This window comes from Acanthopagrus latus, chromosome 18 (assembly GCF_904848185.1).
Source record: "Acanthopagrus latus isolate v.2019 chromosome 18, fAcaLat1.1, whole genome shotgun sequence".
NCBI lineage: Eukaryota > Metazoa > Chordata > Actinopteri > Spariformes > Sparidae > Acanthopagrus > Acanthopagrus latus.
Window position 1 is genome coordinate 31,089,719 of NC_051056.1, and position 13,613 is coordinate 31,103,331.

Here is a 13,613-nt window from a genome sequence, read left to right on the forward strand (position 1 = left end):
CTGTGCTGCTGCTGAGCGTTTTGAGTGGCACGAATAAAAAATCCTCTCGGTGCAGGCAGACGTCTCAACATTCAACATGTAACTGAAATTGTCTGCATGGATAATGTCATCTGATTTTGGTGAACCGACCCTTTAACAAAACAAAGCTCAGCTGTAATAAGACGCTTTATTTTCATGCCAGTAGGAGTGCGACTTGGAATCACACATTTCAGTGTAAGAATTTCACTGTAATGGTAAAAACAAAAAACCCAATAATTTCTCACTAGAAAAATATAAAAAATAAAACCAGAATGGCTGTCAGTAGAGTGCATACCTCCACCGGGTCTATTACTCATGTCGCACTCACTCAAAGATACCAGACACCTCAATGAGACAGATTTATCCAGGATCCATGGTTTTTTTTTTTTTTGGATTCTCGGGAATACATTTCTGGAAACGGAAGGTAAACCATTTACATTCAATTAACTACGGTATGAAATCTTGCTGTTACTGTGATTAAAATATATATATATATATATATATATATATATATATCTTTTTTTTTTTTCAAGTTTGTTTAAAACTTTAAGATTCAAAATATTTGCAATATGATCTTTTGACCATATTGTGCAGCCTGAAGAACTTCAGATGAGAACCATGTCAGTAAAAAGGAATGTGTCAGCTGATTTGTGGTTTTGAGAAAAACATATATGAAGATGAAGACCTTTGCTCAGAGGTGACCATCAGGTGAGTCACGGTCTTCGTGGGGGGCTCTGCAGCGGGCTGGGGGAGGCTACAGGGCAGAGGCTCACTGCTCCTCCTCACACCTGCCGCATGGATCTCAATGCAAGATGTGGAAGCTGTCTGCTCTCCCCCCGGATCCTCCTTTTTAGCCTGGGTCTCCCTCTGAATCTGTATCTGGGGTTGGAGGGGCAGGGTGGGGGACAGGCTGGGGGACTCTCCAGGTGGGGCGTCTAAGCTAGGGATCTCATTTGGACTGTTACATCAGCCATTCACACGGCACACACAGGAAGATGTAATCACAGTGGATTAGCAACGCAGACACAAGGATGATGAGCACAACATGATGGTCATAAGACACACAGGAGGTCAGCAGAGACAAGAGGGAACACCATGACGGATGAAAGGAAGGAGATGGAGGGAAAAACAATACGGTAAAATCAATTAATACATGCGTTTAGATGTGATGGATGAATGCAACATGGAAATGATTGGCAACAAACACTGGGTCACACACACACAGGCTCAACACACACACACACACGGATCAAACTTCAGTACTGTAACCACTCTGATGTGCCACTAATTACACTGCAGGTATTTGGATTATAAATCAATACATTCAATCTCCTGCTTCTATTCTTGAATACAGCTGAATAATGCCACGTCGAAACCTTAAAAAATTAGCCTTCAAAACTAATGTCAGTCACATACTGACACCAGAACCGATCAAAGCACATTATGGATCCACTGAGCCAGCAGAAATCTGAAGTGTGTACAGTGAGAGACACTGATGATGAAACGTTTAACAGAATCCAATCTGTGCACTCTCGCGTGGTGACATGTCAAACCACTAAATGCCAGAAAGACCTTCAGACTTTTGTGTGCCCTGTTTTTGTGTACGTGGCATATTTCACCCTCAATTCAATGAAAACGCACATCTGGCCTCCATCAGCCACAACACTGAGCAGAGGAAAATAATCAAAAGCTGAAACATTCAACTTCAGACTTCTGCAATTTGACATGCGACACCTCTTGCATAATGTTTAAGCAACATAAACATTTCAAAAAGGCTGTTGCTGGGAGCTAGAGCTAGCTATCAATTATGATTAAATAATATATTTACAAAAAACTAATCTGCTCTTCTTCCTCCACATTTTATACCTTGTGTCCAGAAGAACTTCTCACGCTCACTTATTAATACTGTTTAATTGAACCTGCTCAGGCAAAAAGCAGACATTTTTTTTACAAGCAGACATTCTCTGCCAGAAAGTTCACGACAGCCTTTAATCAGCAAATCAATCTGAAGCTAACAAGAGTTCATGGCTGTTCAACAGCCCATCATACAGTGACACATCTGACTGTCACCAGCAGCAGAATGGAGCTAACCTCCCATGACTCAGCAGCACCACCACTCAAACATTAGATGTAAGATATCAGGATTTACACCAAACTCATGAACATAAACATCTGATTGTTGAGTCTCAGTTATGGGACCACCATATCTTCTTTGAATTAAGATGAAGTGTTAAAAGTAACATTAATAAATAAACATCTTTCAGCACCACGAATTTACTGACTTCAGTTCAGTTGCACAGACTTTGAATTTAAACCCTTTTTCTCAGATTATAACACACTTGATCAGTTTTCATAAGGACTCATTAGGATATCTAAGCGCTGTCATGTTAAAGCTGCGTCCTCTGTGTGACAGCATTTCATCTCTCTTAACCACTGCCAGACTCACCTGAGCGGTCTGTCTCCCCCTATAGGAGAGGTGGCAGTACTCCAGCTCTTGCGTCCTCCCTCCTCTTTATCGTTCTTCTTCTTACGGAGTGGGGTGGGCACGTATCCGCTCTGGTTACTCTTGTTGGGAAGGTACTGGTTGAAGGGCATGGCGGTTCGAGGCTCGCTGACCGACGTCCGCCGTGCCGACATGTCGTCTTTTCGGACGTCTGGCATCTTCCTGTGGGGGGCTCCGTCGGACTCGGAGTCACTGCCACGGCCTGTGAAGAGGAGACGTGTCAGAGGAGGAATCACTGAAGTGGCCTGAAAGATGAATCTGTTCACAAGGGCTGCAGCTAGGAATCACACAGACGACTCCGGACAACAGAAAATATCCCCTTCCAGAAACTGAACATGTTTCAGTTCATCAAATAGTTTAATATTTGACAATGAAGCAACTCATTCTCAGAATTCTCAGAACCAATTCAGGTTTGCAGATGCATTTAAGAACAGCATGATTATCATGCAATGTGTTCTGTTCAATTAAAACAAATCCTTTTATCACTGTGACTCAAGCGGTAGTGTCAGTGTAAATACAGATTAAAAGCTTATTTAGTTTCTACATGCTTTGATGAAGATATCTGTCTGCCCCCCGTCTGAATGACTTGTTCTGGAAATGATTCAAGTGTCCCGGAGGGTGAGAAGCACTCAGAGAAACAGTTGAGGGGTGTCATTACAGCACTTTTCTTATCTCTGAATAAAAATATCCCCTAAAATCTACAGAATTTATCCTCAAGGTGTTAAATTATACATGCCGGCAAACTCTGCAGTGCTGTAACAGTGTTATTACATGCAGTGCATTCCAGCGACTGGACATAAATCACCCCGAGCAGGATGAAGGCATGTTTTTATGAACAAAAAGAAAGACACATAAATCATCCATAAATTTGTATTGTACAGCTCCTGATGACTGAATTCTAGCGTACGGTTTGGAAGCCTTCACTTAGGATGCCGCTACGTCTGACTGCATCATGTTTTAAACACACTGTTAGCTCTTTAATGTCAGAGGCAACATCTGGCTCTGCAGAGGTGCATCGCTCAAGGACTTTCCCAACGCAGAGTCTTACATTCCTCTGCAGGTTGTTTATGTACGATCCTCTGAGGACACATAGAAGAGAGAAATGAGGATAAAGCTGATTGAAGATTTCATATGTTCTAGTGATCTATCATTAGCATTACCAGTCATTCCCACCTTCATTAAGCTCCTTTTTGCAAATGCCAAACCATCTGTAAGCAGCAGGTAAAGGATACCTGCAGCCCAGCTCGACCCAGGGTCTCAACATTCCTCTCCAAGATGTTCAGCACATGTGCTACTTGAATTCTCTCCCTTTGGATGCCTTCTCTAGACTCTATCTATGACCTATGAATTTATGACTGGATGTATATATTTTCCAAGAATGAAACCACAATTTCAACCAGATCAAAACCGAAAAATGTTCCCCTCGTTCTGATCAGATACATGTGGGTGCAGCCACGGCTCTGAGTGGAAACAAATGTCATATTCTGAACTTGTGAAAACTTCTGTTTCTATCAATAGACTTCTTCTTTTAAATGTGGTCCATCAGATTGACAGATCCAGGTCCAAGGGAGGCCTTGAGAATGGTTCAATTATGACGCTTAACTCAAGTGGAAACATGAGTGACTCTACCATCCAAGTCTATCCATCCTCAAGGAGCAGCACATGTTTTCACGGGGCGATCAGCTCTCTTTGCACACATGGTCACACTGAAGCTTGAGGGAACGTTTATCATGGGTCAGTACCACACGGCACCAGAGCGCCACGCAAACTTATTTACATCAATAATCATCAATGTGCAGTAAAAGTCACGGAGCCTGGTCCAGCATGTGACCGTGACTGAAAAGCATGATGAATGTTACAAATGATGAGCGACAGTGATACGCTCAACACTTCCAACAGCTTCAAAGGTAAATAAATGATGACACTTTCTGGGATAGTATTCAGAATTATCTAATTGTCCCATTATATAAAACAGATTTTTCTGAGCAGAATGAAAGAAGCATTGCTTGTTTTTCTGAAGCTTACAAGATGAAGATGCTGCTCCTCACACTGATCTACAGGTTCTGTAGATCCGTCTGGGTACATGAGACCCTCAGAAAGAAAACAAATCGCAGGAGTCCTCCTGGCCGGTCCAGGAGCTTCTCTGGGAAAGTCATCAGTTAAAGGCTTAATATTACACTTATCTTAGAACGTGTCAGTGACAGTTTCACCGTGCTCATTTGAAGTTTTCTCGACGTGAGCTCCTGCCAATATGCAAGCTGCTCTAGACAATATAAAAACGAGGCAACCAGGGCACTGACACAGTGAACAAAATGCTTACTGCGTGAAGAAAAAAGCTGCAAACCACTGCACAGACTGCGTTCTGTCCGCTCGAGCCCCGAGTCGGCAGAAGGGTTAAGCTCTGATAGTCCCACACTAGTACGCAGATTTTGTTAGCTCAATGCTAACATATAACTTCTCAAAACTTTCACTATTAGAATCAGAATATTTCATCTCTCCTCACTTGTATCACAACTGAAAACTGTTGATGACAGGAAGGAAGAACAATTCTCACTTTTGGCTGGCGTAGACCATCACGAGCGACAATTAAAAATGACAAACATCACCAGCAGCAGATGATAGCAGCTGCAGCTAATTCATGTTCATTCTCAAACAGCTAAAATGATGCTTTTGACTGTGATTTGCTCTCCGGAAGCTGATGTCTGTACTCAGACAGACACATTTAACAATGCTCTACGTTCACCACTTGAGACCGTGTAGAGACGTAAACATTAATTAGACTACAAATAATAACTGCAGCCTTTCTGCCATTAGACAAATTAGATGGATGGATAGAAATATTCTAGTTTTACTAATTATTTACATAATTACTGGACCATAAGTCACGCCAAGTCATGACTGGATTTTATTTGAGGGAAAACAACTTAAATATTAGATCTAATCTATTTTATTGAGTTTTACACAACCAACATTCAGAGTGGGGCATGAAGGCGTGTGACGTGAGAGCAGTGGAACAAAAACAGATTGGATAACTGCTATTTCAGCAAATCTGCATAAAAACCAGATTGAAAAGCATTTTAATAACATCAGTGAGTTTATTCTTCCAAACAGCCTTTGACTATCGGCGGTCAGCCTGCAGAAACTGAAAAAGAGGAGGGCAGGCACCTGAAGCACCAAGCGTCTCATTCATCAACACTGTATCCAACAACCAAACTTGGCCCCAACGGCAGCATCGGCAACCTGAAATCCTTTTCAGAGATTGAATTAAACTCTTCTCCCTGTCCTCTAATTACTGTCAGGGTGAACTCAGTTTACCGAGCTGAACAGTGAAAGCGTTTAGTCTAAAGGTCATGGCAGGAGAACCTGACCGAGTCGAGCTGGTGAGCATGAACATAAGCGGATGCTGTTGTTCTCACAGCTCCCTGTGACTGGGAGGATCTGTATTGTTATCCTGTTCAGACTCATCAGGTTTGTGCCTCCTGGCTCTGATCTGAACACTGATAGGATTCTTCAACAGAGGGAAGAGCCGACACATATTATTACACATTAACCTTTGGAACAAATGTGAAGATCTTTGCCTTGACACATGAACCTTTATATCCCCCACTGCACAACTGAACCACCCAGCGCCTCTGACAGCAACACATAATCATTTAAAACTAACATCACTAAGCTTTCTGTCAACCTTGTGTGATGTTTTCCAGAATGTGTGTATGTTGTTGATCAGAGGTGGGCGTACACAGCACTGACAAACAGCTTGGTGATGCGACTAATCTGCTGTGGAGATGCACGTGTTGTGGACAGACTGCTTCTGGCTGTTATAGTGGAGCAACAGACTGAGCTACAGACTGAGCTACAGACTGAGACTGAGCGACAGACTGAGCTACAGACTGAGACAGAGCTACAGACTGAGCTACAGACATAGACAGAGCTACAGACATAGACAGAGCTACAGACTGAGCTACAGACTGAGCGACAGACTGAGCTACAGACATAGACAGAGCTACAGACTGAGCTACAGACATAGACAGAGCTACAGACTGAGCTATAGACTGAGCTACAGACATAGACAGAGCTACAGACTGAGCTACAGACTGAGCTACAGACTGAGACAGAGCTACAGACTGAGCTACAGACAGAACTCGGTACTGCTCTGCAGGAAGGACAAGAAACCTGCTTTGTTTCCAACAGCAGATATTGAGTGGGGATTTCTCTCTCGTTTGTGAGAAGCATCAACACCCAGCGAGGGTTTCAGTCTGACTGCTGATGACAGCAGCTTCAGTTTTGGAGACGGCAGTTTCCTTTGCACTTCCCTCCAAACAAAGACACAGTCACACAGGATGCCTGGCCTGTGCTTTTCCCACACCAAGTTCAGAGATGAAACGTACATTAAACTTTGTGACGACAGCTGTAACCTTTAATAGGCTGTCATTAAAATTTAAAAGCGTCAAAATTCAAATAAAGTGTTGCAATCAACAGCTTTCAGAGACAGCATACGGTCGGCTTGGCATTATAAACTGCGTATTTGCAGCCAAACTCTATTTTTGACTTCAGCACAAAGCATAAAACAGACTCACAGCTGTTTGTGTTGAAAACTCAACATTTTGTAGGGTTGTTATGCTACCATGTTGGATGCATCATCTCAGCAAGACTTTATTATAGACCAGTAAACAAAGCAATATATAAGAACATAAAGTCAGCTGCATGTTTAGTTTTGGTATGTGTGGTTCCTCACTGTTTTGTTGACCAGTCTAACTGTATGTGTGTTAAGATCAGCCAGGTCTATTGATTGATTGTATCCTAAAGGAGGAACAGCCACCGACAACACACCCAACACAACACGGATCATCTAGAGAGGCAGGTGTAGAAACACCAAACTGCTCCTCATCTTTTACTGACAGTTTCAGTTTCACAGAGCACAAGTCTGTTTCCATGACAACTGACAATCAGAATAGGCCGCATTAATTTCCTTGACATCTATGCTATACAGGAGAAACACTTCTACCAGCCTAACAGACAGATTTTAGACCATGCACTGACTTTGTACCGATGACAAAGTCTACCAGATATTAAGTAAAGCTTCTTTGTTTTCAGATGAGGATAATCGTTCAAAGAACCGATAGCTGAAGTTTTGTCATGCCGACTAAGCAGAAAGCACTAACAGCGATCATTCAAACAACCACTCCTCTCTGCGTCTTTGTCTCACTGTCAGAGTTTGCTTCATCTCCTCCTCTTTCTGTGCCGTCACTCATCTCATTCATCACTTCTACAGTTATTAAACTGCAGCCCAGGACAACCGGCTCACACACTCAGCACAGAGACGCTTTTGTGTGGACGTCGATCACAGAGCTGGAGATCGTCACTGAGAGGTGTCGTGAACACTGTGATGCTGCCAGACTGGACACACAACAGGACTGAGGCCCATTCTGTGCAGGAAACGGAACCCACACAGATGAAGAAAGACATCAAATGAATTCAGAGTAAAACAGAATCGGCATAAATGCAACATTTTGGTGGAAGATGAGAAAATAAGGACGGGGAGGAGAGTATATTCTTCATGTTGTTATTACCAAAAAAGGAAAAGTTATTAAATAAATATTTCAAAATAGTAATATTGACTTTTCAATGTGTTGCTGTTTTTTATATTGAGTTGAATTAAAGGAGAGAAAAGACAAGGTGTGGTGGAGAGTCAACAGTAACATGTAGAGTTGAGTTTTAAACATTTATCTGATGTTCTTGCTGGTGAGCAGATGGGTTCAGTGTCTCGCTTCATTCAAACAACATCTTCACACTTCCAGAGCTGATTCTTCTCAGAGGCACAGAACTGATGTGGAATCAGCAATTTATTACATTTAAGTGTATCTTTTTCTAGATCAAAACTCTTGCAGCCTTCATGATACGTCTATTTCATCAACTACATCAGAACTTTAAAGTACTTCCACATGGACAAATAAAGTAAAGTGTGTCATGCTTTACGTCACCTGACACGACTGACTGGTTGTCGTGTTGTGGAGCTGAGTGATTATCACAGACGTGACACGTTGGTTATTGCAGCTCGGCTTGTGCAGAGTGACATCAGATAGCAGTGAGCTGGGAGCGGATGCAGACACGCAGCTGACCTGAAGCCTTTGTTTGTTGGATAACTAAAATGTCATCGGACTGGATTCTTGATATTTCACGATTTATATAATAAATAAAGGGAAGTTTAGAATGAGATACAGAACCCCAGGCTTCTCTACAGCTGCATTACAACAAGGCAGCTTGTTTATCTGTACAGTTCATCTGTTCACCACATCTGACCATCAGCTCAGCCAGTCCTCACGTCCTGTCATCAAGACATGGAGCTATAATGACACAATGACTGAACAGATTAAACCTGCCAGCCTCGTCTTCTTCTTCATCTTTAACGGGTCGTCATTCTGACCACATGATTCTCGATCAATCTGATCTACACTGATGGTGTTGTGTGTGAACTTGAGGCTGCCAGGTGTGTGAGGTCTACGCCATGTCCCACCATCGCTGCTGCCGCGGGCGACCAGGACGTCCGGCGACGGGGTCTGTCGTGAGCGTGAGCCGAAGGAGTCCAGACTGTCGAAGGAGTCCTCGCGGCCGTGGCGTGGCGGGGAGAGAGAGTCGCTGCGCTCAGAGTCCCAGCAGTCGATGTAGCCGCTGTCCCGGATGCTGCGTTTAGGGCTCTCTGCCTCCTCCGCCTCCTGAACAGGGTCAACAGATACACCAGTCAGATCAAATGTACAAAATGATTGTGGGAAAAGAAAGACAGAACATTTCCTGCAAAGTACACTGATAAAACTGATGTTGTGTATTTTATCTGAGAACGTTGTCAAACATGTGAGGAACGTTTCCCTCATGTTCTCTACAACATCCCATGCAACTGTAATCACTATGTCTACACCTCAGTGAACCCTCCCTGTGTGTCTGCAGTTAGAACATGGAGCTAATGGAAGGTGGGGAAAAGCTTTTCCTGTCTACTGAAACACTTCCTTTTCCTGACCTCTTCACCGTCTGTTATGCAACTTCTCTGACAAAATATATTTTGTTTTCCTCTGGACTTTTACTGCCATACATGTGTGCTTCACCTCTGGGTTAACTGATGCCTGTGAGCTATAAAAGCGGTCAGTGAAAGGTGTAAATATTTGCTTTAAAATCAAATAACTACATTTTAATCTTAGGTCAGTTTATATTTCACGGCTGCCAGATTTTTATCCCAACTTTGACCATATTGTTCTTGTTGTTCGTGTCTAAATCTGCCACAAGGGATTTTTCTCTCCAGTCACACAAAAACACAGCAGATCGTTTGAGTTTTATTTATCAAGGAGCATCCTTGGTGTCTCTGATCAGTCTAAGGGTCCTTGATATTATATAGTTTTAAAATCACTATTAAAACTGAAATCATCCTGACACACCTGCAGCTGCGCCACACATCCTCCTGCTTCTTACATTTTAATCATCATTTTTTAATATCCAACTCCCATTCCATTATTTCACAAGTGACCTGAAAAGTGCAGGTCCTACATACTCAAATCTCATTTCATCACCAATCTCCTCTTTGTTTCATAGAGACGTGGCTTTGTTTTGGTCAGCTGCGACATGTGAACATCTGGGAAAGTTATCCTGCTGAGCTGGCAGCGATTTCTTGGTTTTATAGAAGAGCAAAGGGACGTCACATAGTGGAATGAATGGCTGAGGGGTGACATCATGGTTATGAGTGGTTGTCATAGTCTGCGTGTGTCTTGGGGGCTTGATAAAGTTCTGTCTGTCCTCCCTGGACCTGGTGTGGTGCTGACCTGCCTGAGGTGACTCCTGACTGGTCTGTGTACATTCAGCACATTGATTCAGTGCATCTGGAAGCAACAGGTCCAGGATCACTGCAGGAGACTTCTGTTTCTGTCTACTACCTCTTATTATGTATTTCACCAGCTGTGGCTGCGAGGAGATTTATAACACAACTGTACTCTAGGTTAAGATCTTTGTGATATTTTTAGCTGTGGACATTACTAAATATGAACGACATAGCAAACCTTTCGCATCTGTGACAGCAGGCCCTCGAACTCTTTCAGGTCCAGCGTGGGCCCGCTATAGGAGGTACAGCTGTTGGCAGCACGACCCAACCAGTAGATGGTGATTAGAACCTAAAGGAGAGACAAAATACAGTCAGGCATCATGACTGAATGAGATGATGCTTTGTGAAGAAGACTTCAGACAGAGCGAGGCACGGATCTGTGGAGAGGTCACAGCACATCACAGGAACACTACAGCAGTCAGAGGAAGGTCTCTACAGAACTCAACAACACACACCACATATCTTCTCTTTATACATGTGGCTTTGTTATGTAGCGTTCAGATTCATTAAACATGATAATCAATAACAGACAAAGCTGTATTACATCCAGTACAGTACATTACAGCTTCAGACATAATTCATCAAACAACACAGAACTGTTCTTCTGTGAAACAACAGCAACACAGCTCATCCAGCTGTGCTGAGTCAAGTCTTCATAATGACACCTTGGATCATGACACACTGTCCATGAGACTGTCGAGACAAAACATATCATTCAAGGTACGTGGAGCCAATTTGTTTGATGCAAACCAACCATTGCCACAAAGTGAGTGCAATTGCACAACATCGGGGAAATTGAATGTTTCCTTCTACAGGAAAATGGTGCAATTCATTGCAGCAGATGTACAGAATGAACACATAGAACTGCAGGCCAAGACCGGTCGCCTACACACAACCCCGACTCTAGAAACAGCCTGAACGCTGTGTATGTGTCAAGAGATGACAGCTTTGCAAAGTGTTCTGAGCCCATGTGGTGACATCCTTTAAACAATCACGCGGTTGTAGGATGGTTCGTTCAAACCCAATCCTGCTACCTGTTACCACTGAACCTGAGTCCTGTTCTGTCTGTCAATAACTTTTGAAATTGATGCTGGCTAAACATTTCCAAAAGTGCATAATTACAAAAAAATCTATTAAGTTGATGAGGTAAAACATTAAATATATTGTCTTTGTACTGTTTTCAATTTCATTTATGTCAAGAAAGATAAACAGACTATCACAGTCTGTGTTATTATGTTTAAACAACGTCCCAGTTTTTTGGAATAAGGGTTTCATGAAAGATTTTGTCAGCTCAGGGTTGTAAAAGTGCATGAAGCAGGCCCTTGAAAACAATCTCCACTCTGTTCCTTTCACTTCTCTCCCCACAAAGAAGCACAAGCTGCTTCCAAAGAAGTTACATGTTAGCTAATGTGTCCTGCACAAACATGACAAGACTGAGCCCTTGTTCTGACCCTGAAACCATTCACAGGCACTTCTCCTGCTAAAACACAGCATCCCCCCAGGGCCAAGGTGATTCATATTTCCCTGTTAGCTAGCTTAGTTGTGAGTGCATACATTACCAAATCAATCTCATCTCCTTCCAGCACAGTAACCTTGTAGAATCAGGCGCTGAAGGAGGATGTACTTCTTACTCCTGCTTGTAACCAAATATCCTAAAGTAATGCTGAATGTGACTGTGAAATTAAAGATTACTGCATTCAGAGTAACTCCCTTTGGAGTCAGCTAAAAGCCTAAAATGCAGAATATACAGATCTGCTGCAGATCTGCAGCCACAGGGAGATCACACAGAGCTGCACCTTTAGCACTGCGGGCTAAGTGTTCCCAGCTATATTTACTGTGTCCATGTCAACCGGCACTCCACAGGGGCTGCTTTGATAAGAAAGCTCAGCGTGGCTTAATGTGTTTATTTCAGTCATACTGTCAGTGTCAACAGCGTCAGCCGTTCAAACACACTCAGAGGAAGAGCAAAGACAAACTGGCGTGCTGATGAGAAGAACAACAGTCTTTTCTGTGTGACATCGAGCTGATCCATGGAGGAAAACCTTCTTATTTATGTCAAAGTATAACTGGCCTCTCTGAGCTGATACACCAGATCAAACCACATCTGCTGTCTAATGCAGATTAAGACAGCTGCTGATACAGGAGAACATTTCATCTGTTGATTTATTTTGTTCTGCACACAAAGTCACTAATGTACAACTGCTGTGTTAAAACAACACTGCGCTGGCAGTGGTGAAGCTTCATTGACCAGCAGATTGTATTGCATTTGTGTCATCAGTGCAATGACAACATCCGTGCCAGCTCCCATTAGAAGTGGGTCAGCAGCACCAAATGTGTTTCACTTGCTTATTAGTTTGCTTTAAACACATTCCTATTGATCCAAACTGCACAACACCATGGGAAACATGACACCGCTGCGCCTGCATGATTCAGACACGCAACCCTAACCCTACAACAAACACCCGCACAAAAGCTGAAACTTGGACACGAGCACAGAGCAAAAGTTCAAATAAAACATGCCAGTTTTGACAGGAATATAAACAATAGGGCACTTCAGCCTCAGCAGCTGTGTGATCAGCAGATGTGGAAAGACCTGCCGAAGAGGTTTCACCCAAACACCTTATCTCTTTGTTTCATGTGCACACACACTAAAGTGATGTATACACAAAGTCAAGAGCAAAACCAAAAATGTACCTACAATGTCAGCACAAACACAAGAGGCCAAGCATTCACATAATCAGCAGACCTGTAGGGGCACACAGCCACGCAGACTCCCTGAACTACTCATCACATTCAGGCCTTTTCCTCCACACCTGCTAACAATCATCTTGTGACTGCAGCAGTGTTGCACCTATCCATGCAGTGCCTCCTTCTTACTTCAACATCCAATCTGTTTGCTAAACACCTTTATCACCGCATCAGCAGATTCTTCCCAGTGTGCTCCTTCACCTCTCATGGGATGTGCTGCAGAAACAGCTGCTCTCAAGTCCTAGTCCTCAATCCTCGGTCTGCAGGGCAGATCCATAATGAAGCATATCGGAGTAGCAGGTCCTGGCTAAAGCGCTGGCTGCTGGGACCTGTGGGCTGATTGCTGTCACTGCAAATGCCGGCAAATGTGGGAGAGTCCCAGTGTGTAGTCAGCTAAATGAGCTAGCAGTCAGGCCGGCTCTGCAGCTCGACACATCCAGCATCACAGAGAGAGGGAGAGGAGAGAGGGCTCTGACTGCAGAG

At 43.2% G+C, this 13,613-nt stretch overlaps 1 protein-coding gene across 14 annotated transcripts in view; it reads right to left on the reverse strand.

Moving 5' to 3' along the window:
- LOC119006982 (LIM and calponin homology domains-containing protein 1-like) overlaps positions 1 to 13,613 on the reverse strand; it is a 90,307-nt gene that overhangs the window by 21,870 nt on the left and 54,824 nt on the right. For 7 of the 14 annotated variants that reach the window (XM_037076195.1, XM_037076183.1, XM_037076184.1 and 4 more), the window contains 4 exons: positions 10,561 to 10,671; positions 9,036 to 9,234; positions 2,465 to 2,723; positions 704 to 976 (listed from right to left, as the gene is read on the reverse strand). In XM_037076195.1, coding sequence (XP_036932090.1) covers positions 704 to 976; positions 2,465 to 2,723; positions 9,036 to 9,234; positions 10,561 to 10,671 — 842 coding nt within the window. Of the gene's footprint in view, positions 1 to 703; positions 977 to 2,464; positions 2,724 to 9,035; positions 9,235 to 10,560; positions 10,672 to 13,080; positions 13,162 to 13,287; positions 13,307 to 13,331; positions 13,480 to 13,613 lie in introns of those variants that run through there. The other 7 variants (XM_037076196.1, XM_037076194.1, XM_037076185.1 and 4 more) reach the window with 4 other exon arrangements.